A 24,241-nucleotide genomic window follows, 5' to 3' on the forward strand; every position below is an offset into this window, starting at 1 on the left:
ATAATCTCCATGTAACACCAATTAGATTGTCTTGATTTCATTAATGAATTTTTCGTAAAGATTTTCATTTCTATTTGTAGAGCTTCCTATTTAAAAACAAAAATGAATTTGCTTCCAAATTTCTATTAATCCTTTTTTGTTTTTGAGATAGGGTCTCTGTCGCCCAGGCTGGAGTACAGTGGCGCCGCCCTGGCTCACTGCGACCTCCGCTTCCCAGGATTGAGTGATTCTCATGCCTCAGCCCCCCAAGTAGCTGGGACTAGAGGCACAAGCCACCACTCCTGGCTAATTTTTGTATTTTTAGTAGAGATGGGGTTTCACCATGTCAGCCAGGTTGGTCTTGAACTCCTGGCCTCAAGTGATCCGCCCACCTCGGGCTCTCTAAGTGCTGAGATTATAGGCATGAGCCACTGCCCCTGGCCTAACTTTCTGTTAATCTTTATTGGATACTTTTTCACTGTGCTGACCCCAAGTGAATACTATTCAGGAGGTATGACAGTACCATTATGATTATAGCTGTGGACACTGTTCTTTTATGCTCTGTACTCATAGCTCTTCACCTTTAGGAGCTAGAGTAGATGTAAAACATTTAAGAATTTTAAGGTTTGAGCTATTTCGTGATCAACTCAAAAGGTCCATAACTTGCAGGTAATACGTATTTTTGTTTTGACTGACAGGTAGTAGAAGTTACCTGAAAAATGAAGCCAACCAACTCTTTTGCATTTCAACTGTTGGTTTTTTTTTTTTTTTCTTTTTGAGACAGAGTTTCACTACGTGGCCCAGGTTGGAGTGCAGTGGTATGATGTAGGCTGACTGCAACCTCCACTTCCCAGGTTCAGGTGATTCTCCTGCCTCAGCCTCCTGAGTATCAGGGATTACAGGCCCACACCACCACTCCCAACGAACTTTTGTATTTTTAGTAGAGACAGGGTTTTGCCATCTTGGCCAAGCTGGTCTCAGACTCCTGACCTCAAGTGATCCACCTGCCTCGGCCTCCCGAAGTGCTGGAATTATAGGCGTGAACCACCATGCCTGGCCTCAACTGTTTGATTTTCACTTTACTGTTTATATCTCCTAACTTGAGTTACTGTTCTGAAGCACTCACTTAAAATTTTCATCTCTATTTGATTGTGTTCGAAGGTGGATATCATATGTTACATTCTTTGTAGATTCTGGATTCATTAAGAATATCAAGATTTCTTCTGTAATTTGTGTGGTTCTTCCTAAATATAATAACTTGATTTAAAAATTCCTGTTGTGATGGGCATGGTGATTTGCATCTGTAATCCCAGCACTTTGGGAAGCTGAGGTGGGCAGATCACTTGAGTCCGGGAATTTGAGACCAGTCTGGCCAACATAGCGAAACCCCATCTTTACAAAAATTATGAAAATTGGCCAGGCGTGGTGGCACACACCTGTAGTCCCAGCTACTCAGAAGGCTGAGGTGGGAGGATTGCTTGAACTCAAGAGGCGGAGGTTACAGTGAGCCAAGACTGCACCCCCACACTCCAGTCTAGGTGACAGAGTGAGAACCCTGTTTCAAACAAAAAAAAAAAGGAATCCCTGTTGCCTCACCATACTTCATGCATCTTACCCCTATAGCACTCTTGATGAAATTGCATGCAGCAGATTTAGCAATTTAGAGAGTTCTAGCTTGTTTATAGGGGCTTAAAGTTTGCATGACATTTATGTTTTTATTGTTTGTCTGAAGTTAGCCGAGAGGTTAACAAGGAGCAGCAGGCTCAGAGAGTTGTCTTCCTTCTTTGCTTGGTACTGCATCTCTAGGCTCAGTAGCTCTTCATGTTGTTGAATACTTGTTGAATGAGTGCTGGCCATCTTTCATTTAGCACCTTGAATACCTGAAAAAACTTTAAAGATTCCTAGTGAGTTTCTCTTCTCAAGAAATATTTGTTTTTAAGAAGACATTTATGTGATATTTATAAACAATCCTCAGTGGTTAGAATATGCGGTGAAATAACAAGCAGACAGTCCTTTTTTTCTCTTCTGAGAAAAGTGCTTCATACCACAGTTACAATTTTGTTTGCACTAATCAAAAATGTCTTGTAGACTCTAAAGTTTAGGTAATGGAACTGTACCTGAAAATATTAACATTCCTCTTGCTGCTTCTGTGATTTTTGAACATTAGCTTAGAACAGTGGTCCTCAAAGAGCATTCCCACTTCCAGAAGCAGCTGCATTAACTAGGAACTTGTTAAAATGCAGAACCTCGTGTTGAATCAAAACATTTGGGTGGGACCAACAATCTAGGTTTTAATAAGTTTTCCAGATGATTCTAATGGCATGCTAAGTTTGAGAACCACTGCTTTATGTGTTCTGAGTAGTTGATTTTACATTGATACTAACATTGATTCTCCCATACACAGAATAATTGTGGGGTTTTTTTGAGGTGCGGTGTTTGTTGGAATTTTAAAAACATTGTTGACCGGGTGCGGTGGCTCATGCCTGTAATCCCAGCACTTTGGAGGGTGAAGCTGGCAGATCACGAGGTCAGGAGTTTGAGATCAGCCTGGCCAACATGGTGAAACCTCATCTCTACTAAAAATACAAAAAATTAGCTGAGCGTGGCGGTGGGTGCCTGTAACCCCAGTTACTTAGGAGATTGAGGCAGGAGAAACATTTGAACCCAGGAGGCAGAGGTTGCAGTTAGCCGAGTTCGCACCATTGCACTCCAGCCTGGGCGACAGGGCGAGACTCCATCTTAAAAAAAAAAAAAAAGAAATTTATTGCAGTTATTAACTCTAAGTGAAGTGCTGTTTCTACTTATATATTTAACACCCATCTAAATTGGTTAGCATGGCCAACTAGTTGTTTTTATTCTAAAACATCTAACAGGAATAAAAGTTACTGTTAAAATGAAGAAAAACAAGGCTTATTTCAAACTTATTATTAACATACTATTTTACCTAACAATTCATGGCCAAGTAATTCTCAAGAATAAACCATTGTGGTTAAGAAAGAAGACTGTATCCAGATTAAAGTTTTTACCACAATGCCTGGCACAAAGTAAAAGGTTTATTAAATTATAGCTATTACAGTTACCATCACCACTGTTACTTTTGGCTGAGTCATTTTATCACTGTTGATATTTTTGTTGTATTGTCATGACATAGTATTATCTTGAGATAGTAGCTGTTACACCTAGTGCATAGCATTTGATTTAGAACATTTGAAGATTTGAAAAACTTTGTGTGTTTTCCTTTTTTTTTTTTTTTAAACAGCCTGCTCTGTTGCCCAGGCTGGTGTGCAGTGGTGGCATCAAAGCTCACTGCAGCCTTGATGTGGGCTCAAGTGGTCCTCCCAAGTAGCTGGAACTGACTATAGTCATGCACCCCACACTTGGCTAATTTTTTATTTTTTTGTAGAGACAGGTCTCACTGTTGGTGCCTAAGTTGGTCTCAAACTCCTGGGCTACAGCAGTCCTCCCACCTCAGCCTCCCAAGGTGCTGGGATTATAGGTGTAAGCCACTGTGCCCAGCCCAACTATGTTATTTGTGGAAGTTTCTCAGGGGGAGAAATTACAGGGCTAAAGTACTACATGTATGCATATGTTAAAGAAAGTTTCTTTCAGTAACTGCTTAATAATGTGTACCTGAAAATTGCTAAATTGTTAAATGTCCTCACCATTAAAAAATAGTAAGTGCCAGGCACATGGCTCATGCCTGTAATCCCAACACTTTGGTGGGTCAAAGTGGGCAGATCTCTTGAGACCAGCCTGGCCAACATGGCCAAACCCCATCTCTACAAAAAAAAACCAAAAAAAACCCAAAAAGTAGCTGGGCGTGGTCATGCACGCCTGTGGCATGAGTATTGCTTGAACTTGAGGCAGAGGTTGCAGTGAGCTGAGATAGCGCCACTGCACTCCAGCCTGAGCAACAGAGTGAGACTGCCATGGAGGTTGCAGTGAGCTAAGATAGGGCCACTGCACTCCAGCCTGAGCAACAGAGTGAGACTCTGCCACGGAGGTTGCAGTGAGCCGAGATAGCACCACTGCACTCCAGCCTGAGCAACAGAGTGAGACTCTTGTCTCAGAAAAAAAAAAAAAAGTAAGTAGGTGAGGTGATCAGTACTGAATTACCTTGATTTAGTCACCTCACAATGTGTACATATATCAAAACATATTATATATCATAAGTATATATTGTAAATACATACGATTTTTATTTTTCAACAATACCTTAATAAAGCTGGGGAAAATAAAGTTACTTTCTAAACAGAAAAGCTAGCTAGAAAATTTAAATCCAAATAACTTATGTTTTTCCAGTAGCAGAAAGCTTTCTACTGTTGCCCTTCACTTGTTAGCCTTCAGAATGGCTTGTTTGTGTAATTATAATCTGTGCTTTTATCTTTTTGCATGTGCACATTGTTAAAAATGCTTTTGAGAAAGAATAGAAGACCTAGAGACCAAACCACCAGCATGTGGTTTTTGATTCATGAGAAAAAAATGTGTGTTTCAAATATTCATTCTACTTTCTGATACATTGATAGTTAAAATTTGTGGAAGTTAATAATTTGGTTTCAAGTGAAATAATACTATCTTTATGCATGATATTTTATTCTAAAAAGTACATATTCAGAATTTGAGAGGTAATTACCCAGAGAAGTTGATAGAGATTTGATATTTCATATCAGTTTTTGTCACAACCTAAAAAAGTCTTTCAGCAGTCTTAATTATTCCCTAACTTGTTAGTTTAAAATATTATCATATGTGGCTACTTTAACATTCCTGTGAGCTGGGAGTCAGTATGCGTGGTTCTCATCCTCACATGCTTTCATAAGCATTTATGTGAACTCTGTTTATACATTTGTAACACAAGAGTATTGAACTAGGTCAGGATTCTAGTAGGCCAGGTGTGGTGGCTCACGCCTATAATCCCAACACTTTGGAAGGCCGAGGCAGGCATATCACCTGAGGTCAGGAGTTCGAAACCAGTCTGACCAACATGGCAAAACACTGTCTCTACTAAAAATACAAAAATTAGTAGGGCGTGGTGTCATATGCCTGTAATCCCAGCTACTGAGGCATAATTGCTTGAACCTGGGAGGTGGAGGTTGCAGTGAGCTGAGATCACACCACTGCACTTCAGCCTGGGTATCTCAGAGTGCTGAGGCATGGGAGGCTGAGACATGAGAATTGCTTCAACCTGGGAGGCAGAGGTTGCAGTGAGCAGAGATTGCACCACTGTACTACAACCTGGGTGACAGAGCGAGACTCCATCTCAAAAAAAAAAAGGATTCTTGTAGAGTAGATGTTCTTATAAACTGTATACTCTTCTCATTAAACAATACTGTCAATACAATTTAACTTTTATTTTCTTAAAATGTATTTTAAGATTTGGAATCATTATGAGCATCAGTTTCTGCCTTGCCATGCTTAGTGTGTTGATGCTCTCTGGTGGTTTGGAAATATTCAAGCTGTTTGGTGGAATGATTTTGCCAAATAGCTCTTAGTGAACTGCTCCTACTGATTCACTAATTTGCTGCTTTTATTTGTTATATATGGGAAATATTAGGTTGTCTAAAGCAAATCAAAATAAAACCGGAAATCATCTCGTGATGATTCTAAAACTGGAAATCAGGGACGACTTCTTGGTATAGTTTGGGAGACAAATTGAGTAAACATTGTAATCTGGTGCTATATATTAAAGGTTTTTGAAAGTGATATTATATGCCACTTTTTAAAAATTAAGCCTAAATCTCCAACTGATCTTTCTGTTAGTGTACTGATTTATATTATATATAAATATCTCCAAAAGAGGATATACATAGAAAGTAGTCTCAGTTCCATTCTGAGGAAATCTGTAAATTTGCATAAGCTTTAGTGTATGGACTTTGTGAGATTTATTCTGGCTGCATTTAGTCTATTTTTGCTAGCTCTCTGGTTGTGTTCTGATTTTTTTTTTTTTTTCTTTTGAGACAGGGTCTTGCTCTGTTGCCCAGGGTGAAGTGCAGTGACGTGATCATGGCTCACTGCAGCCTCAGCCTCTTGAGTCAAGCAGTCTTCTCACCTTAGCCTCCCAAGTATCTGGGACTATAGGTGTGCACCACCGTGCCTGGCTAATGTTGAAGTTTTTGTAGAGACGAGGTCTTGCTGTGTTGCCCAAGCAGGTCTTAAAACTCCTGACCTCAAGTGATCCTCCTGCCTTGGCCTCCCAAAGTGCTGGGATTATAGGCGTGAGCCACCGCGCCAGGCTGCATTCTGAATATATAAGGTTTCTAGATAATTGATATTTTCAGAGACACACTGAGAGGCACATGAAAGACACTTGGTTTTGAATAATAATTGGTGGAGGCTGTGGGATGGAAAGTGTTTTAAAATTTTGCTTTTAGAATAGAATAAATAATTCTTACTTGATAGAAACATGGGAAATCTTGGCAAACTGTTTCTCCCTTTTTTAGGTTGTATACCATAATAACCTGACATTGCATATACATAATCTTGTTTATGAAGTATGCTGAGTAAATTTATGATAGGATAATATCATTTGGAGTTACATCAAGAGCCTTTTCAGCAGACCTCTTTGTGAAGGAGAATAAAGATGTGTAAGAGGAAGAAAAGCAACAAGAGTACTTAAAGGTTTTTGTTTGTTTGTTTTTGAGACAAGTCTTGCTCTGTTACCCAGACTGGAGTGCAGTGGCATGATCATGGCTCACTGCGGCCTCAACTTCTGGGCTCCAACCATCGTCCCACCTCAGCCTCTTGAGTAGCTGAGACCACAGACGTGTGTGCTCCTGCCCCCGGCTAATTATTTTTGTATTTTTGGTAGAGATGGCTATTCTCCGTGTTTCCCAGGCTGGTCTCGAACTCCTGAGCTCAAACAATCAACCTGCATTAGCGTCCCAAAGTGCTGGGAATACAGGCGTAAGGCACTTGTGCCAGGCCTCGTTTTTTGTTTTTTCATTCATTGGTTACCTTGATGTATATGTAAACTTTAGTTACCTAGTTACTAAATTCATCAAGATGAAAAAGTTAAGTGTTAACTGAAGTCATATGTTGGACTTTGAAAATAAGAATGCACTACAGATCAGAACATCTGAAGTAAGTGTTACTAAACAGCATTCGTCCTTCTTTCAAGGAAAGGTAGAAGCAGGATGAAGAACCAGTTAGTTATTCCTGGTTTTTTAAGCCTTAAGTGTTCACAGTAGTAGTAGTTGGATATTCTTTGGGTCCCAAAGAAGAAGTGGGTAATCTTGATACGTGACTAGTCACTGCATAATTATCAGACACCTTCAGCTTTTCTCAGTCAAAAAACTGTTCTTTATCTTTGCATTAAACTAGAGCCAGAATGTGTTCCACTTAGTTACTATCATTTTTATTTGAGGTATAACATGAATAGAATTTTCTCCTCTGTTGCATTCATATGTAATTTGTGAATTTTAGAAATGTGTGACTTCTAGGAAATAAAGGATAATTTAAAGATAGGATACTTAAAATAATTACTTGTTATGTGATACATTCCTAGAACTTAAATAGCTTTTTCACAAGTTTCATCTGTACCTTGTCATGGCTATATGGGGAGGTACTAATTTTATAGACAAGGAAACTGAAGCAATAAAGGTTAAGTATATGCTTGAAGTTTTGCAACTAGGTGACAGCTTGGATTAAAGACATCTTTCTGAAATGCCATTCATGTTCTGGAATGTACTGTGTATGTGTGTGTTTCTCCTGGCAAAAACCTATCAGACTGTTAAATAATATGTAGTTTTTGACAGGTAGGGGCTTTCTTGCTATATATCACTTAAGGAAAACAATGTGAAAGTATTTTGAAAACAAGAATATAAGATGATAATTTAAATTGTCCATATTCCTAAATTATCATCACCATTTTCATTTTTATGCCATCATCATCTATCACACGCTATATTTTAACTGACTTTAATCAGTTGCATTAATTTGTTCATGTGAGTCAAAATTCAAGAGATTTATAAGGTTTACAGTGAAAAATCTCCCCCTCATCTTCTATCAAGCCCACTCAGTTCTTTTCCCCAAAGATGATGTTACTTTGTTATATATCCTTGCAAAGTTGCTGCTATACTCAAATCTATATATTCGTGTCTCCCTTTTTACAAAATTTGAAATATGTCAGACCTACGGTAATACACTTTCTATTTTTCACTTTAATGCTGTTCTAGTTATCTATTGCTGAGACACAAATGACTCCAAATGTAGAGACTTAAAATTATTTTGTCATCTCCATGGTTCTGGTGAGTGGGCTTAGTAGGTGCTTCTCACTCAGATCTTTCCCCTGCTTTTGCAGTTCATTATGGGGCAACAATCATCTCAACACATCTGGCAGTTGGTGCTGGCTGTTGGTTGGGACCTCAGATGGAGCTGTTAGTTAGAACACACCTACATGTAGTAGCCTTTTATGACATTGCTCCAGAAGTCACATAGATAGATAGCATCAGTTCTCTTCTAGCCACAGGCCTGTACAGATTCAAGGGAAGAGTGTCAACATCACATTGTAAGAAGAATGTGGTGTGGAATGTCTTGTTGCAGCTACCATAGAAAATACAATCTACTGGCCGGGTGGGGTGGCTCACACCTGTAATCCCAGCACTTTGGGAGGCTGAGGTGGGCGGATCACAAGGACAGGAGTTCGAGACCAGCATGGCTAACATAGTGAAACCCCTTCTCTACTAAAAATGCAAAAGTTAGCTGGTCATAGTGATGCATGCCTGTTGTCCCAGCTACTCGGGAGGCTGAGGCAGGAGAATCACTTGAACCCAGAAGGCGGAGGTTGCAGTGAGCCAAGATCGCGCCACTGCACTCCAGCCTGGGCAGCAGAGCAAGAATCCATCTCAAAAAAAAATACTGTCTACCATAAGACCTATCTGTATCAAAAGAACATCCGCATTTTTCTTGGCTGTAACGGTATTCCCTTGCATGTGTCATATTAGTAGTAACAGTTCTCTAGTTTTAGATATGCACATTGTTATATCTTTGGTTGTAATAGTACTGTGCTAAATAACAGTGAGCAGTAATCTCTCACATATTCTGAGAATATCTGCAGTATGTATTTTTAGAGCCCATTGTGTTTGCTCTGTTTTTGTTTTTTTTTTTTTTTTGAATCGGGGTATCACTTGCCCAGGCTGGTGTGCAGTGATGCTATCATAGCTCACTGCAGCCTTGAACTTCTGGGCTCAAATGATATTCCCACTTCAGCCTCCCAAGTAGGTGGCACTACAGGTATGCACGAACACACTTGGCTGATTTTTAAATTTTTGTAGAAAAGGGTTCTCGTTATGTTGCCCAGGGTAGTCTCAAACTCCTGGCCTCAAGCCATCCTCCTACCTTCACCTCCCGAAGTGTTGGGATTAAAGGCACGAGCCACCGTGTCCAGGCTATGTTTCGTTTTTCTGTGAACTATTCATAACCTCATGTTATTTCTGTATAGATTTCTTTGTAATAGTCACACTACTGCGTTCTATTTGATTTATTAATGGTAATATTTCTCAGTACATCTATATTGTCACATTTTAGTATCTGGCAATCTCCTCTTTTTATTTTTTAACTGTTCCGTTGTTGGGCATTTAATGTTTGCTTTTTTGTTTGCTGTTTTAGGTAATCACCCAATAGGGGATGTCTTAGAATTTTACCCACCCCCCCGACTTACTTTTGTAAGATCAGTTTCTAGAGGTGATTACTGAACCCAAAGGAATTTTATCCTAATAAAATTGTTTCCTAGGATCAAAAGAATTCTAGTCTTCATCACTTTTTTAACCCTTAGAGATACATCCAATTTCTTTGAGAGTTGGCCTAGATGATTATATTCTAGGATTACAGATGTCCTCTAACTGTTAATAGGAGTTTCAAGTTTTCCCTCTCTGTTCTCTCTCCTTTAGTCTTATTTTCTATTATGTTGTAAATTCTCATATATCAGAACTTTCGTTTTTGTTTTGAGAGACAAGGTCTTCCTCTGTCACCCAGGCTGAAGTGCAGTGGCATGATTATGGCTCACTGCAGCCTCCACCCCCTGGGCTGAAATGATCCTCCCACCTCAGCCTCCCAAGTAGATGGTACTACATGTGCATGTGCCAGCTTGCCTGGCGAATTTATTTTTAAGATGGAGTCTTGCTATGTTTCCCAGGCTGGTCTTGAACTCCTGGCCTCAAGCAATCTTCCTGAGACAGGAATCCCAAAGTGATGGGATTATAGGTGTGAGCCACTGTGCTCAGCCAAATATTAGAACTTTTAAATTCATTTAATATATAAGCTTACTGCCAAGCATGAAAGAATCACTTTGAAAGCCAGTAATGTTTTAAAGGTCTGGAAGATTCTCTTGAGGGCTAGGAAGGATTATGTGCTAGGTTCTTGAACCAAGAGAAAAGGGAAGGAATCCTGGTATGCAAAATAGCTTGGGCACTATCCTTGCACATGACAAGTTTAGTGAAATACTTTTGTTGAGTAAAGTATCTGTTGTCTATAGATAACATGTCTTTTGTAGATATTTATATATCTACCTACCTACCTGTAGATATCTACATGTCTATATCTCCCTTAAAGCTAAGCTAATTTCCTTAACCTTTTCTCTGTTGATACTTGTTTGGTAGCCTTTATCTGATTCTAGTTAATAACTCGTAACAACCTGTACCCTATAATTTTTTTAAAAATACCTTTTGTCTTTGTAATGTGTTCTTTCATTCTTTTTCCCAATTCAGCAGTTTTGGTATGTTCCTGTTACGTAAATCTAATCTGGTGAGCAGAGATGTTCTTAGGATTATGCCACTTGGTGAGGTAATCACAGGGTCTTAGCCCTGAAGGCGCTCACACTGACTTTATCAGTTTATTCTAGGGTGATCAGGTTTGGGGCACTAACTTAATGCTAACAAACTCCTGAGATTAATTTTATTTTACTTATTTTTTTGAGACGGAGTTGCCCAGGCTGGCGTGGGCCGAGTGCAGTGGCGTGATCTTGGCTCACTGCAACCTCTGCCTCCCTGGTTCAAACGATTCTTGTGCCTCGGCCTCCTGAGTAGCTGTGACTACAGGCGCATGTCACCACGTCTGGCGAATTTTTCTATTTTTAGCAGAGACAAGGTTTCACCATGTTGGCCAGGCTGGTCTTGAACTACCTCAGATCCCACCTTGGCCTCCTAAAATGCTGGAATTACACAGACGGGAGCTACCATGCCTAGCCAAAACTCCTAAGATTAACTTACTTATTACTTACTTACTTACTTATTACTTACTTACTTACTTATTACTTACTTACTTTATTTATTTATTTATTTGAGACGGAGTCTCTCTGTGTCCCCTAGGCTGGAGTGCAGTGGTGTAATCTCTGCTCACTGCAACATCTGCCTCCTATGTTCACCTGTCTCCGCCTCCCAGGTAGCTGGGATTACAGGTGCATGCTGCCACACCCGACTGATTTTTGTATTTTTAGTAGAGACGGATTTCACCATGTTGGCCAGGCTGGTCTCAAACTCCTGACATCAAGTGATCCACCTGCCTCGGCCTCCCAAAGTGCTGGGATTACAGGTGTGAGCCACTGTGCTTGGCCCAAAGATTAATTTCCAAACAACGTGCATCAGTATGTTAGAAATACCTAGTGTTAGCTGTGTGTGGTGGTGCATGCCTGTAGTCCCACCTACTCCAGAGGCTGACTTGGGAGAATTGCTTGAGGCCTGAAGTTCAACGGCACACTGAACTGTGATAGCACCGCTGCCCCAACCTGGATGATAGTGGGGAGACCCTGTCTTAAAAGAAAGAAGGAAATTCCTAGGGCAACGATGTTCAGCTGGTGACATGTGGCTGACTGTCTTATCTACTGGTTAGTGGATTCCCTTAGAGTTGGGTGTCCTGTAAGGGTTGCTGTCAAGTTGTGATAGTAAAAAGCATTGACTTTTCAATATCCTTTACCCTAGACAGTGTTGGAGAAATACTGACTTTTATTCTTTACCTCACTCTTGACTTAATGCAGGATCTTCCCTGTGTATCATTAATATTCCTCAGGATTTTAAATCATTTCGCAACTATTACCTTTAGATGTTGCTCATAGATATTTATATTTGTTTCTTTCCTTTATTTATTTATATTTTGGGGCGGGGGCGGGGGTGGGGATGGGACGACAGGGTCTCGGTGTCACCCAGGCTCAGGTGATCCTCCTACCTGAGCCGCAGACCTCTTTCCCCCTACCCCCCGCCCAGTAACTGGGACTACAGGTGCACGCCACCACACCTGTTTTTGTATTTTTGTTAGTGGAGACGATTTCTCCATGTTGTTCAGGCTGGTCTCGAATTCCCGGGCTCAAGCGATGTGCCCGCCTGGTCCTCCCAAAGTGCTGGGACTACAGGTGTGAACCACTGCGCCTCACCCAGATTTCTTTTTTAAATTGTGGTAAAATATCCGTAACACAAAATTTACGATTTTAACCATTTTTTAGTATACAGTTGAGCGGTATTAGGTACTTAGCATTGTTGTGTAACTATCTAAAACTATCTTCCCTAACTGAAACTCAGCACCCATTAAACAATAACTACCCCTTCCTCCCATGTCTGGCAAGCACCATTCACCTTTTTCTTTCTAGCTACCTCACATAAGTAGAATTGTACAGTATTTGTACTTTTGTGACTTCCTTATTTCATTTAGCATAATGTCCTCAACATTCCATCCATGTTGTAAAGCATGTGCCAGAATTTCCTTCCTAAAACTTCTTAGGCTGGATAATATTCCATTGTATGCATATACTTCATCTTGTTTGTCCATCATTGGACACTTAGGTTGCTTTCATCTTTAGCTATTATGAATAATGTTGCTGTGAACATTGGTGTACAAATACTGTTTTAAGTTCCTGCTTTCACTACTTTTGGATATATTCCCATAAGTGGAATTGCCGGATCATATGGTGATTCTGTCTAATATTTTTGAGGAATATCTATACAGTTTTCCACACCAGTTGCAAAGCAGTTCCAGTTTCTCCACATGATCACCCACACTTTACCTTTTTCTCTTGCTTTGATCATAGCCATTCTAATGGCAGTGAGGTGGTAATTTGTGGTTTTGACTTGCATATCTCTAATGATTGGTGATATTGAACATCTTTTCATGTGCTTATTGGAATTATTTATTTATTTTGGTTTTTTGAAACAGGGTCTCACTCTTGTCATCCAGGCTGGAGTGCAGTAGCATGATCACAGCACACTGCAGCACATGAGCTCAGGTGATTCTTCCACCTATACCTCCCAAGTAGTCTGGCGCATACCCCCATGCCTGGCTGATTTTTAAATGTTTTATAGAGACAGAGTCTCACCATATTGCTCAGGCAGATCTTGAACTCCTGCTTAAGCAGTTCTATTATCTTGGCCTTCCAAAGTCCTGGGGTTATAGTTGTGAGCCACTGTGCCCAGCTCTTATTGGTCATTTGTGTATATTCATTGGATAAATGTCTATTCTAGTCCTTTGTCCATTTTCTTTTTTTGAGATGGAGTTTCAGTCTGCCGCCCAGGCTGGAGTGCCATGGCACCATCTTGACTTGCTGCAACCTCCATCTCCTGGGCACAAGCAATTCTTCTGCCTCAGCCTCCCGAGTAGCTGGGATTACCGGCAACTGCCACCACGTCCGGCTGATTTTCGTATTTTTAATAGAGACAGGGTTTCATCATTTTGGCCAGACTAATCTTGAACTCCTGACCTCAGGTGATCCACCCACTTCAGTCTCCCAAAGTGCTGAGATTACAGGCATGAGCCATTGCGCTCAGCTCTTTGTCCGTTTTCTAATCAGGTTTTTTGTTGCTGCTGAATTGTAGGAGTTCCTTATATTAATATATTCTAGCTTTCAATCCCTTATCAGATGCTCATTGATTTTTAAGAATGAATTCTAGATAAATTAGTATTTATAGATCACCTCTTAAGATGGATTAATTTTGGGAAGATTGCTCTCTTTCTATATGTTATCTACATAATAATTTCTTATTTTGTTGTTAGGCTTTTGGAATATTTTCTTTTTGGGTTTACTCACAGTGTGTATGCTTTACTGTACCCTATTTATTTCCCCCCCGGGTGCTGAGTAATACTTTGCCCGTTTCTACTTTTATTTCATTCTCTTCCTCACATTAATTGAAATGTAACTCTTCCCTAACTACACTCACAACTGTGGCTTCTGCAATGCATTCATTGGGTGCTTCCTGTATACACATGCTTTTTGTAGGAAATAAAAATGGCCTCAGTTTTTCTTTTTCCCCCGTTTTCAGCTATGTATTCTTCCCTATGTATAATTTTATCATCTGAAGTTAGTGCTTATCTGTCTGAGAAAATCTGTTATGTTGGATTACTGCTGTTAGTACTCGTTTTCCCAGTGAACCAATTTCTGTCTTCACTGATAACTTTAGTACCTGATTCTAACAATCTCTAATTTGAATTTTTTTTTGTCACAAAGCCACATTCTATTTCTGAAATTTTGAACAAGACCCTTTCCCTCTCTAGTCACTGCATCCTTTCCTTTTGGTTTTAATTTAATTGCTACTTAATACTTACTACGTATTTAGTTACTAGTATTTTTTTTTCACTTACACATTTGGATTTTTTTTTAAAGGTACTCAAATATGACAACCTATATTATTGTTTCTCTATACACATTTATTTACTACCGAAAATTGAAAAAAATAGCATATCAAAATTTCCTTACTGCAATTCAAATCTTTGAAAACCAGAAAATCTGATTTGTTATGCTGTAGCCAAACTACCCAGTGTTTTCTTTACATTATTTCCCCACAAGCTACTTTACTTCTGATTCTTTATTTTGAGACAGTCTCTCTCTGTCACCCAGGCTGGAGTGCAGTGGCACAATCTCAGCTCACTGCAACCTCTGCCTCCAGGATTTGAGATATTCTCATGCCCCAGCCTCCTGAGTAGGTGGTACTACAGGCACATGCCACCATGCCTAGCTAATTTTTGTATTTTTAATAGCCAGGGTTTCACCGTTTTGGCCAGACTGGTCTCAAACTCCTGGCCTCAAGTGATCCTCCTGCCTCAGCCTCCCACAGTGTGCTGGGATTACAGGCGTGAGCCACTGCACCCAGCCTTACTTCCAATTCTTGATGACAGATTTCATTTCACTAACAAGGTTGTTTTTAATTATTAAATAGTTTTAAATTCTTTGAGCATAAAAGTTTGTTCTACCTACTGTCTTGAACTCGTGACCTCAAGTGATCCACCTGCCTCGGCCTCCCAAAGTGCTGGGATTACAGGTGTGTGAGCCACAGTGCCTGCCCTATTTATATTTTTTCATTATGCTAATTTAGGAGATAAAAATTATCTTTACTATGTGGATGATTTTGTTGACTACTGGTCTCCTTTTCCATTCTTTTGTGAATTGTCTTTACACATTTATTCTTGAGGTTCTAAAATTTTTCTAAACATTTATAATAGCTTTCTACGCATTGAAAATACTAATCCCTTAGCATCCATTGTAGAAATTTTTATCATTAGGTTTGCCCCTTTGTCATGGATGTTACGGCGCAAGTTTTGCAAACCTGAAGTCTCATATTTTTGTGTAATCAAATCTGTTGTCTTATATAGAATTTTGGTCAATTTTAATAAAGCAATTCTTTCTTGTCAGTTTTGATAAAGGATAAGTTTGGGCTTGAAGTTGTATGGTTTCTCAGTTTTTGTGTTTTTTCCCCTTTCTGTTTAATTCATGTAGAATCATTTTAGTTATGGGGTGGGGGGTTACTTTGTTTTTTTTCTTGAGATGGAGTCTCACTCTGTCACCCAGGCTGGAGTGCAGGGGTGTGATCTTGGCTCACTGCAACCTCTGCCTCCTGGGTTCAAGCGATTCTCCTGCCTCAGCCTCCTGAGTAGCTGGGATTACAGGTGCATGCCACCATGTTGGTCAGGCTGACCTTGAACTCCTCACCATGTGATCCACCCGCCTCAGCCTCCCAAAGTGCTGGGATTACAGGCATGAGCCACCATGCCCAGCCGGCCACTTTGTTTTTTAATTGTTAATCTTTGGTTTAATGCCATCAATTTGGATATCCTTTCCCTCGCCCAGTGTGTTGTAGTGTCTTGCCCTGGCTTACTGTTTGAGTCTTGCATATTATAATAGGCCTTTGGTATTTGCAGATTAGACATTTAAAGCTTCAGCTATTCTCACCTGATTCCAAGGTCTGTGATAAAGTAATTTGTAGTTTTGCTGAGGCTGAAATGTTACTTGCTTGCTGCCAGGCTTGCAAATAGGAACTGATCACGTAGCTCAGAGGGAGCCTACCAGACAGGCCAGCACCCACATCTCAACGCAGCTTTGTTTTTCTCTACTTGTCATCGCGTACACAGTAACTCTCGAAGTGATAAAAGCTGTTTCTTTGTGAAATATGGGCCCGAAAAGAAAACCAACTGCTAGTGCTGGTGATGGAAGTGAAGAGAAAATGAAGCGGTCTAAGAGTGATGGTTCTTAGCCAGAAAATAGACGTTTTGGATAAATTAAAGTGGTTTTACAGATTCAGGTAAGTTTGTGGTTGGTTAATGTTGCTACCGTATTGATGTAGTAGTTTATCTTTTCAGTGGCACAATTTGTTTACATAACTTTATAAATTACTAGTAATGTATTTTTAGGAGCACTAAGGATTTGAAGATGTCACCTAAATGTCAGTTACACTTCACCGGGTTTTACAGGGGAAATTAAACACTGTAGTGGAATTTGGCCAGGTGTGGTGGCTCATGCCTGTAATCCCAGCACTTTGGGAGGCCAAGGTGGGTGCATCACCGGAGGTCAGGGGTTTGAGACCAGTCTGGCCAACATGGTGAAATCCCCATCTCTACTAAAAATACAAAAATTCGCCGGGCGTGGTGGCGGCCACCTGTCATCCCAGCTACTTGGAAGGCTGAGGCCGGAGAATCACTCCAACCCAGGAAGCAGAGGTTTCAGTGAGCCAAGATTGCGCCATTGCACTCCAGCCTGGGCGACAAGAGTGAAACTCTGTCTCAGAAAAAAACACCAACACTATAGTAGTATTTTAAAACTTTAGGACTTTGGGAAATCATGAATGTCTTGGGGTGTATTATGTATATCAAGAGTTTGTTATACTGGGCTACACTATTACAGTAATATTTCTGTTCATGTGGTACTGCAGCACTTTTCATTTTTTTAAGTATATTATAAAACTGATTTTCCCTGGCCTCTAATGTTGGTCTTTTTCTCCCCCAAAATTATGCTTTATCATACCACATGAAAAATAGTACAGTGGTGGTGGTGGTGGTGGTGGTTTTGAGACGGAGTTACACTCTTGTTGCCCAGACTGGAGTACAATGGCACAGTCTCGGCTCACTGCAACCTCTGCCTCCTGAATTCAAGTGATTCTCCTGCCTTAGCCTTCCAAGTAGCTGGGGTACAGGCATGTGGCACCATGCCTGGCTAATTTTTTTGTGTTTTTAGTAGAGACAAGGTTTCGCCATATTGGTCAGGCTGGTCTCAAACTCCTGACCCCAGGTGGTCCACCTGCCTTGGCCTCCCAAAGTGCTGGGATTATAGGCAGAAGCCACCGCACCCGGCCCAGTACAGTGTTATCAAGTGAAAAATATCTTGATGTTGTTTTTGAGGTTGTGTTACAACTTGAGTAGAGACCTTGTGAAATGTCTGTTTTTTCACATTTGGGAGCTGCCTCTCTCTACATTCAAATGTTATCTGAAGTACCCTTTAAATGGTTCCATGTATCTTTTTGAACTTCCTTCTTTTAGTAGATTTTTTTGAACATCTGTATGACCAAGGATTTATATTAGATGCTGGTACAGAGAGGAACTACTATAAGTTGAGCATCCCTAATCTGAAGTCTGAAATGCTCCCCAACTCTTCGAGCATCAATATGATGTCACAAGCGAACAGTTTCACACTTAACACCTTTGCTTTCTGCTGAGTCAGTGTACATAAACTTGGTTTAATGCACAAAATTATTTTAGCTTCAGGCTATGTGTACAAGCTTTATGTGAAACAAATGAATTTCATGTTTTGACTTGGATCCCTTCCCAAAAATATCTTATTATGCAAATACTACAAAATCTTTAAAAATCCAAAACACTTCTGGTTCCAAGCATTTCATATAAGGGATACTTAACCTGTGGTCATTGCCCAGCTAACTCCCAATCAAGGAGAAGAAAAGATACAAACCAGTGATTATAAAAGGTGTGAAATGTTATTATACAGAGAACTCTGGGAGCACAGATGTAGGAGATATGAACTAAGGTGGAATGAAGGAAGGTTTCTAAGCAGAGTTGAGGAATGAATTGATTATCTTTGTTAATCTGAGTGGGATCCATTCCTGTTCCAGCATGGTTTCCCCTGGTTTTGTTCCTAGATTTAGAAATAATGCCCTGGTTTGCTGTAAGGAAGAATCTTACATGTCTATTAGGAATGGATATTGACTCAAATGCCTTTTTGTAATTTGTTTAAATTGATTTTTCTTCATTAACCTGTTTTTATAATAGTTTTGTATTTCTGAAAGAATGTACTTGGTCATGGCCTTTGTCTTAATGTATTTGTTGCAATTTCTTTGTATTTGGCATTTTTGTACATGTATGGTGGCCTCTTGTGGTGTCTTTAACTGGCTTGAGAATTGGATCGTATTTTCTCTAAGGCAACATCTCTAATACACTTGGCCCTCTGAATCTGTGAGTTCCGCATTAATAAATGCAACCAACTGCAGGTTGAAAATATTAAGGGGGAAAAAATTCACTTAGCTCCAAAAAGCAAAAATTAAATTTGCCACACACTTAATACTGTGTTGAATCTAGTGGATGACGTGATGTGCAGGCATTGTATTACCTAATACAATGTAATCTAGAGATGCTAGACTAATCTAGAGATGCTAGACTAATGTAGAGATGCTTTAAAGTACAAAGTAAAGTAATCTAGAGATGCTTTAAAGTACACAGGAGGCTGTGCTTAGGTTATATGCACATACTTTGCAATTTTATATCGGGGACTTGAGCATCCTCAGATTTTGTTACTCGTTGGGGATTCTAGAACCAGTCCTTCATGATATATGGGAAAGTCCTGGAAACAGTCCTCCACAGATACTGAGGGACGACTATAGTTATTTCCCTGAGCCTGAAGTTTACTTATGGATGTATAAATGAATGTTTTTACTGCTAGTATACTTTGTGAATCATAGTATGTCTAAAAAGTAAAACAGTCTATGCACATTTTAATTCCTTTTTTTTTTTTTTTGCAAGTCTGCATCGAACTATACTTGGAAAAAGGCTTATGTATTGTGATTCATTTTCCTCTTGCTTTTTGATAAGAGTACTGTCTTAGGAAGTTAGTTTTAGTTTAAAAACATGTTTTGATCCTACAGGAGAACCTCTCATGACCTTGAAAAAGTGACATAGTGCTCACTGGATATCCTTTACCATAAATACAGCATTTTATAAAATGGATAATTCTGCTAATTATTGGTTTAAAAAAAAAGTTTGAACTGGATTAGAATATATTTTACAATATGATTAGTGAGAATTCATAAAACTATCGATTAGAATCTAAGTCAAAATGAAGACGTTTACAGTATTGTTTGCAAAATTCAGAAGATTTTAGTTGATACTAAAGCCAGCAACCAGTTAACCTAAAAGAGCATAAAAAAGAAAGTTATGGCTAACATAAAAGAGATATATCTTGTTAGACTTGGTTTCTTTAGCGCTTTTGATACTGGTTAGTACATCTCTATCGACATCACTAGATAAACTGCTGTAATTTAGAGAAATATATCATAATTCTTTTGCATAATATTTAGAAAAGTGTAATTCAAGTGCATACCAATTTGGAAATAGGGTTTGAATATCACACCTTGAGCTAAATGTAGAAGGAAGGGAAGAGCATACCAATTTACAGTGAATGATAGAGCAGCAGCAGCGGGCGGTCTAATGGCTGTGTGTGGGTCTTTTAATTTTAACAATATTGTATCATTTTATAATGCTACGTTCTTTTTTTTTTGAGACGGAGTCTCTGTTGCCAGGCTGGAGTGCAGTGGCGCGATCTCAGCTCACTGCAACCTCCACCTGATCTCAGCTCACTGCAACCTCCGCCTCGTGGGTTCAAGCGACTCTCTTGCTTCAGTCTCCCGAGTAACTGGAACCACAGGCAGGCGCCACCATGTCGAGCTAATTTTTGTATTTTTAGTAGAGAGAAGGTTTCACCATGTTGGCCAGGATAGTCTTGATCTCCTGACCTCATGATCCACCCGCCTCCTCCTGGGTTCAAGCGATTCTCCTGCTTCAGCCTCCCAAGTAGCTGGGACTACAGGTGTGCGCCACCATGTCGAGCTAATTTTTGTATTTTTAGTAGAGAGAAGGTTTCACCATGTTGGCCAGGATAGTCTTGATCTCCTGACCTCATGATCCGCCCGCCTCAGCCTCCCAAAGTGCTGGGATTACTGGCATGAGCCACCACGCCCAGCCTGTGACGCTGCTTTCTTAGTGTTAAAATTAGAATCAGGAAAAGTACAGATCCAAAAAATTCTTATGGCAGGGAATGAAAGGTAGGAGCAAATATTGAATCAACTGAACAAATTAAATCTAGGTTAAGGTAATAATGACTACCACAATTAAAGTGTCACAATGTTTTAAAAAATAATGGAACAAAAGGCCAGGTATAGTGGCTCACACCTATAATCTCATCACTTTTGGGAGGCACTGCAGCCTGGGCGGTAGAGTGAGACTGTGTCTCAGGGAAAAAAATAAAAACGTATATAACAAATACTAACTTGGTGGTAACGGACTGGGACTAAATTGCCAGAGTGTGCCAATAAAATCTAGTAAAATGGAACAGGACATAGTGTTGGCAACGTAGATGGTACTTTTAAGCACACTGGATTTCCTCCGACTTCCATTTTTTAAGACTATCATTGCATTTCTCTAATTGTAGAGCAGTTTTGAAATGTAGTCTTCGCTGGGCTCGGTGGCTCACGCCTGTCATCCCAGCACTTTGGGAGACCAAGGTGGGCGGATCACCTGAGATCAGGAGTTCGAGACCAGCCTGGCCAACATGGTGAAACCCCGTCTCTACTAAAACTACAAAAATTAGCCAGGTCTGGTGGTACGTGCCTGTAGTCCCAGCTACTCAGGAGGCTGAGGCGGGAGAATTGCTTGAACCTGGAGGCGGAGGTTGCAGTGAGTTGAGATCACGCCCCTGCACTGTAGCCTGAGTGATAGAATGAGAGTCTTGTCTCAAAAAAAAAAAAAGAAGGAAAAGAAATGTAGTCTTAAGCTTATTTAGTATTATAACAAGCTTTTTTAAGATGCAGAAATTTTTCAATCTGTGATTTCACTACAAAGGCCCTATATGTAAGCATATATGTAAATAGCTTAAAAGCACAGATTTGCCAGTATTTAAAAGCTATTATCAATTGTGAGTATGCAATCTGTCAAGTTTCTAGGTGTTTCCTTTTTTTTAACACTCATTTATTACTTTTAACTGAGGCATAATAGGTGTACATATGTATGGGGTTCGGTGTAACATTTTGATACATGTATACAAGCAGGTGTTTTCTATATTATGAAAACATTTGGAGAAAAATGATTAACTTATTGCAGTCCTTTTCTTTCAGCTGCTTTTCTAACCCAAACTGTATGTCTTGATGACACTACAGTAAAGTTTGAAATATGGGATACAGCTGGTCAAGAACGATACCATAGCCTAGCACCAATGTACTACAGAGGAGCACAAGCAGCCATAGTTGTATATGATATCACAAATGAGGTAAGTATGGATGCATTCCACAGTGAAATTAATTTGAGTACCCACTTTTGGTATTCAGAATTTTCATTAAATATTTTGGAAAATCTTTGATAGTCGATCTTGACCTTTCTGCTGAAGCTTTTGTGAATTAGAAAATCTGGTTTAAAAAAATAAAATGAAAATGTCTCATAATGCAGTAGTCCTAAGAATTTCTTTCCCACAGTCACTTTGGACAGTCTTTTACAAAAAGCCTTGTATCACAAAGATGCTTCCTAACCATTTTTTGAGCCTATGCCCAATAGCTGTTTCTTTGTTTAACAGGAGTCCTTTGCAAGAGCAAAAAATTGGGTTAAAGAACTTCAGAGGCAAGCAAGTCCTAACATTGTAATAGCTTTATCAGGAAACAAGGCCGACCTAGCAAATAAAAGAGCAGTAGATTTCCAGGTATGTTGAATTTAACTTTCATTTGAAAGTCCCTTTTTTTCCTGTAAGTTTTTATTTTGTGTCAACACTTGAGTTAGTTATAATGTTAAAACCATGCAAGTAATAGAAAATACTGATTTTTAAAACAAATACAAAATAGTACATATAATAAAATGTTTTTGATAAACCTAAATTTTCAAATAGATTACTAGAATATATAAACTGATTAAAAGATTTTGTAGACTTAAACCATAAAGGCCAGGTGCAGTGGCTTATGCCTGTGATCCCAGCACTTTGGGAGGCCAAGGCAGGTGGATCACCTGAGGTTGGGAGTTCAAGACCAACCTGACCAACTTGGAGAAACCCTGTCTCTACTAAAAATATAAAAGTAGACCAGTGTGGTGGTGCATGCCTGTAATCCCAGCTTCTTGGGAGGCTGAGGCAGGAGAATCGCTTGAACCCGCAAGGCGGAGGTCGTGGTGAGCCGAGATCACACCATTGCACTCCAACCTGGGCAACAAGAGCAAAACTCTGTCTCAAAAAAAAAAGAGAAACAGTAAAAGTAGTCATTGTTCATAGTGCAGAAACTGATTGTACCCTGCCCTAATTCCTCCATCCCACACATACTTTATGTCCTAACCCTCTTCTACTCATCTGCAAGTATGTATCAGCACATGTGTGTACCCACATATGTCCATACGCAGACACTCATGTGGTTGTTCTTAAAACGGCATTCAAAAATAAAGGCTCAGCCAGTCGGTATCCAGAGTTGGAAAATAATAAGCTAAAAACTTATGATTAAGAAAAATGTTAAGGCTGAAAAAAATCCAGTTTGTGTCTTACGGTTGCTATTTCAGAATGTTTGCTGCTGCAAAATAGAGCAAGTGCAATCACTTAAAAACAAAGCAGGTCCTCTACTTCGACCTTTTAAAACTGCCTGTTCTTTTGCTCTTTGGCTTCTCTACTAGAAGGGTGGTTGAGGCTATTATGTATATATCAGTGATGGAATAGTTTTCTGTTTTGATGACAGTAGATGGAATACATGTATTCTTCCACCATTAGGTATTGAGCTGGGCATGTTACACTTGTAATTTTATTTAATTCTTAGGAAAATGATGTGAGATGTAGTATCATCCATTACTGTTTCCAAAAATGTTGCCTCCCCAGCACTAGAGTGGCAGAGAAAATACTTAAGTTACAGTCAAAAGTGGCCCTGTCACATAACAGTTCAGAGAAACCTCAGTTATTTCTTTGTCCAATGGGAAAGATCATTGGTTACCCCTCACAACAGCTATGAGGATCAAAAGTAATAATATATGTAAAATGTAAAAGCATGACAAAAATGCAGGGCAGTAATGTAATTTTCAAAGGAATGATTCATGATATATTCAAGACTATAATGTTACTGTAGAGGTCACTGAAAATTAAATATGAGCGTGTCATTTAGTAGTTGAAGCCAGTGTTAGATATTTGGTTTCCCTTTGTCTTCATTGTAGATAATAAGTGTAAATAAAAATTGCCATTGAGATCAAAGAGAGTTTTATTTAGAATAAGGTAATTCTCCCCCATCTCTGGAACTCAGTATTTGAAAGCAGATTTAATGTAAGAACAGATTAATCAAGGTGGGATAATGCAAGAATTTCAGACAAAAAAGGAAATAGTCCTTTGTAAAATTTTCTTGCACTGTGTTCTTACCTCTGTTGTAGCTTATTACATAGTTGTTGATTATAGATGATTATAGGAATCAGGTTGGAGCATTAATAAGCCTCCTTTTCTCTAACAAGTTTAAAGCAGATACAGCATATTTCCAAGAGATATATCTCATTTTTTGTTCTATAAACAGGAAGCACAGTCCTATGCAGATGACAATAGTTTATTATTCATGGAGACATCAGCTAAAACATCAATGAATGTAAATGAAATATTCATGGCAATAGGTAAGATTAATATCTCTTTTAAAATGATCAGTATAAGCAAAACAAGCATGAAGCATATTTGATTTGACTCTCTCTGTTTTAAAACATTATTGGGGGTGGGTGTGTGTGTATGTTTGTGTGTGTGTGAGAGAGAGATTATACCACTTTTCTAAGTCCCTTCCACAAAGCAATACTTTGTTGGTAATATTGTTTTTTT

General features: G+C 39.4%; 1 protein-coding gene across 2 annotated transcripts in view; it reads left to right on the forward strand.

Moving 5' to 3' along the window:
* Positions 1 to 24,241, forward strand: part of RAB5A (RAB5A, member RAS oncogene family) — a 36,896-nt gene that overhangs the window by 6,159 nt on the left and 6,496 nt on the right. The window contains exons 3-5 of one of the 2 annotated variants that reach the window (XM_011933732.1): positions 21,555 to 21,706; positions 22,007 to 22,129; positions 23,952 to 24,045. In XM_011933732.1, coding sequence (XP_011789122.1) covers positions 21,555 to 21,706; positions 22,007 to 22,129; positions 23,952 to 24,045 — 369 coding nt within the window. The remainder of the gene's footprint in view (positions 1 to 21,554; positions 21,707 to 22,006; positions 22,130 to 23,951; positions 24,046 to 24,241) is intronic. The other variant, XM_011933733.1, reaches the window with a different exon arrangement.

This window comes from Colobus angolensis, unplaced genomic scaffold (assembly GCF_000951035.1).
Source record: "Colobus angolensis palliatus isolate OR3802 unplaced genomic scaffold, Cang.pa_1.0 Scaffold129, whole genome shotgun sequence".
Lineage (NCBI taxonomy): Eukaryota > Metazoa > Chordata > Mammalia > Primates > Cercopithecidae > Colobus > Colobus angolensis.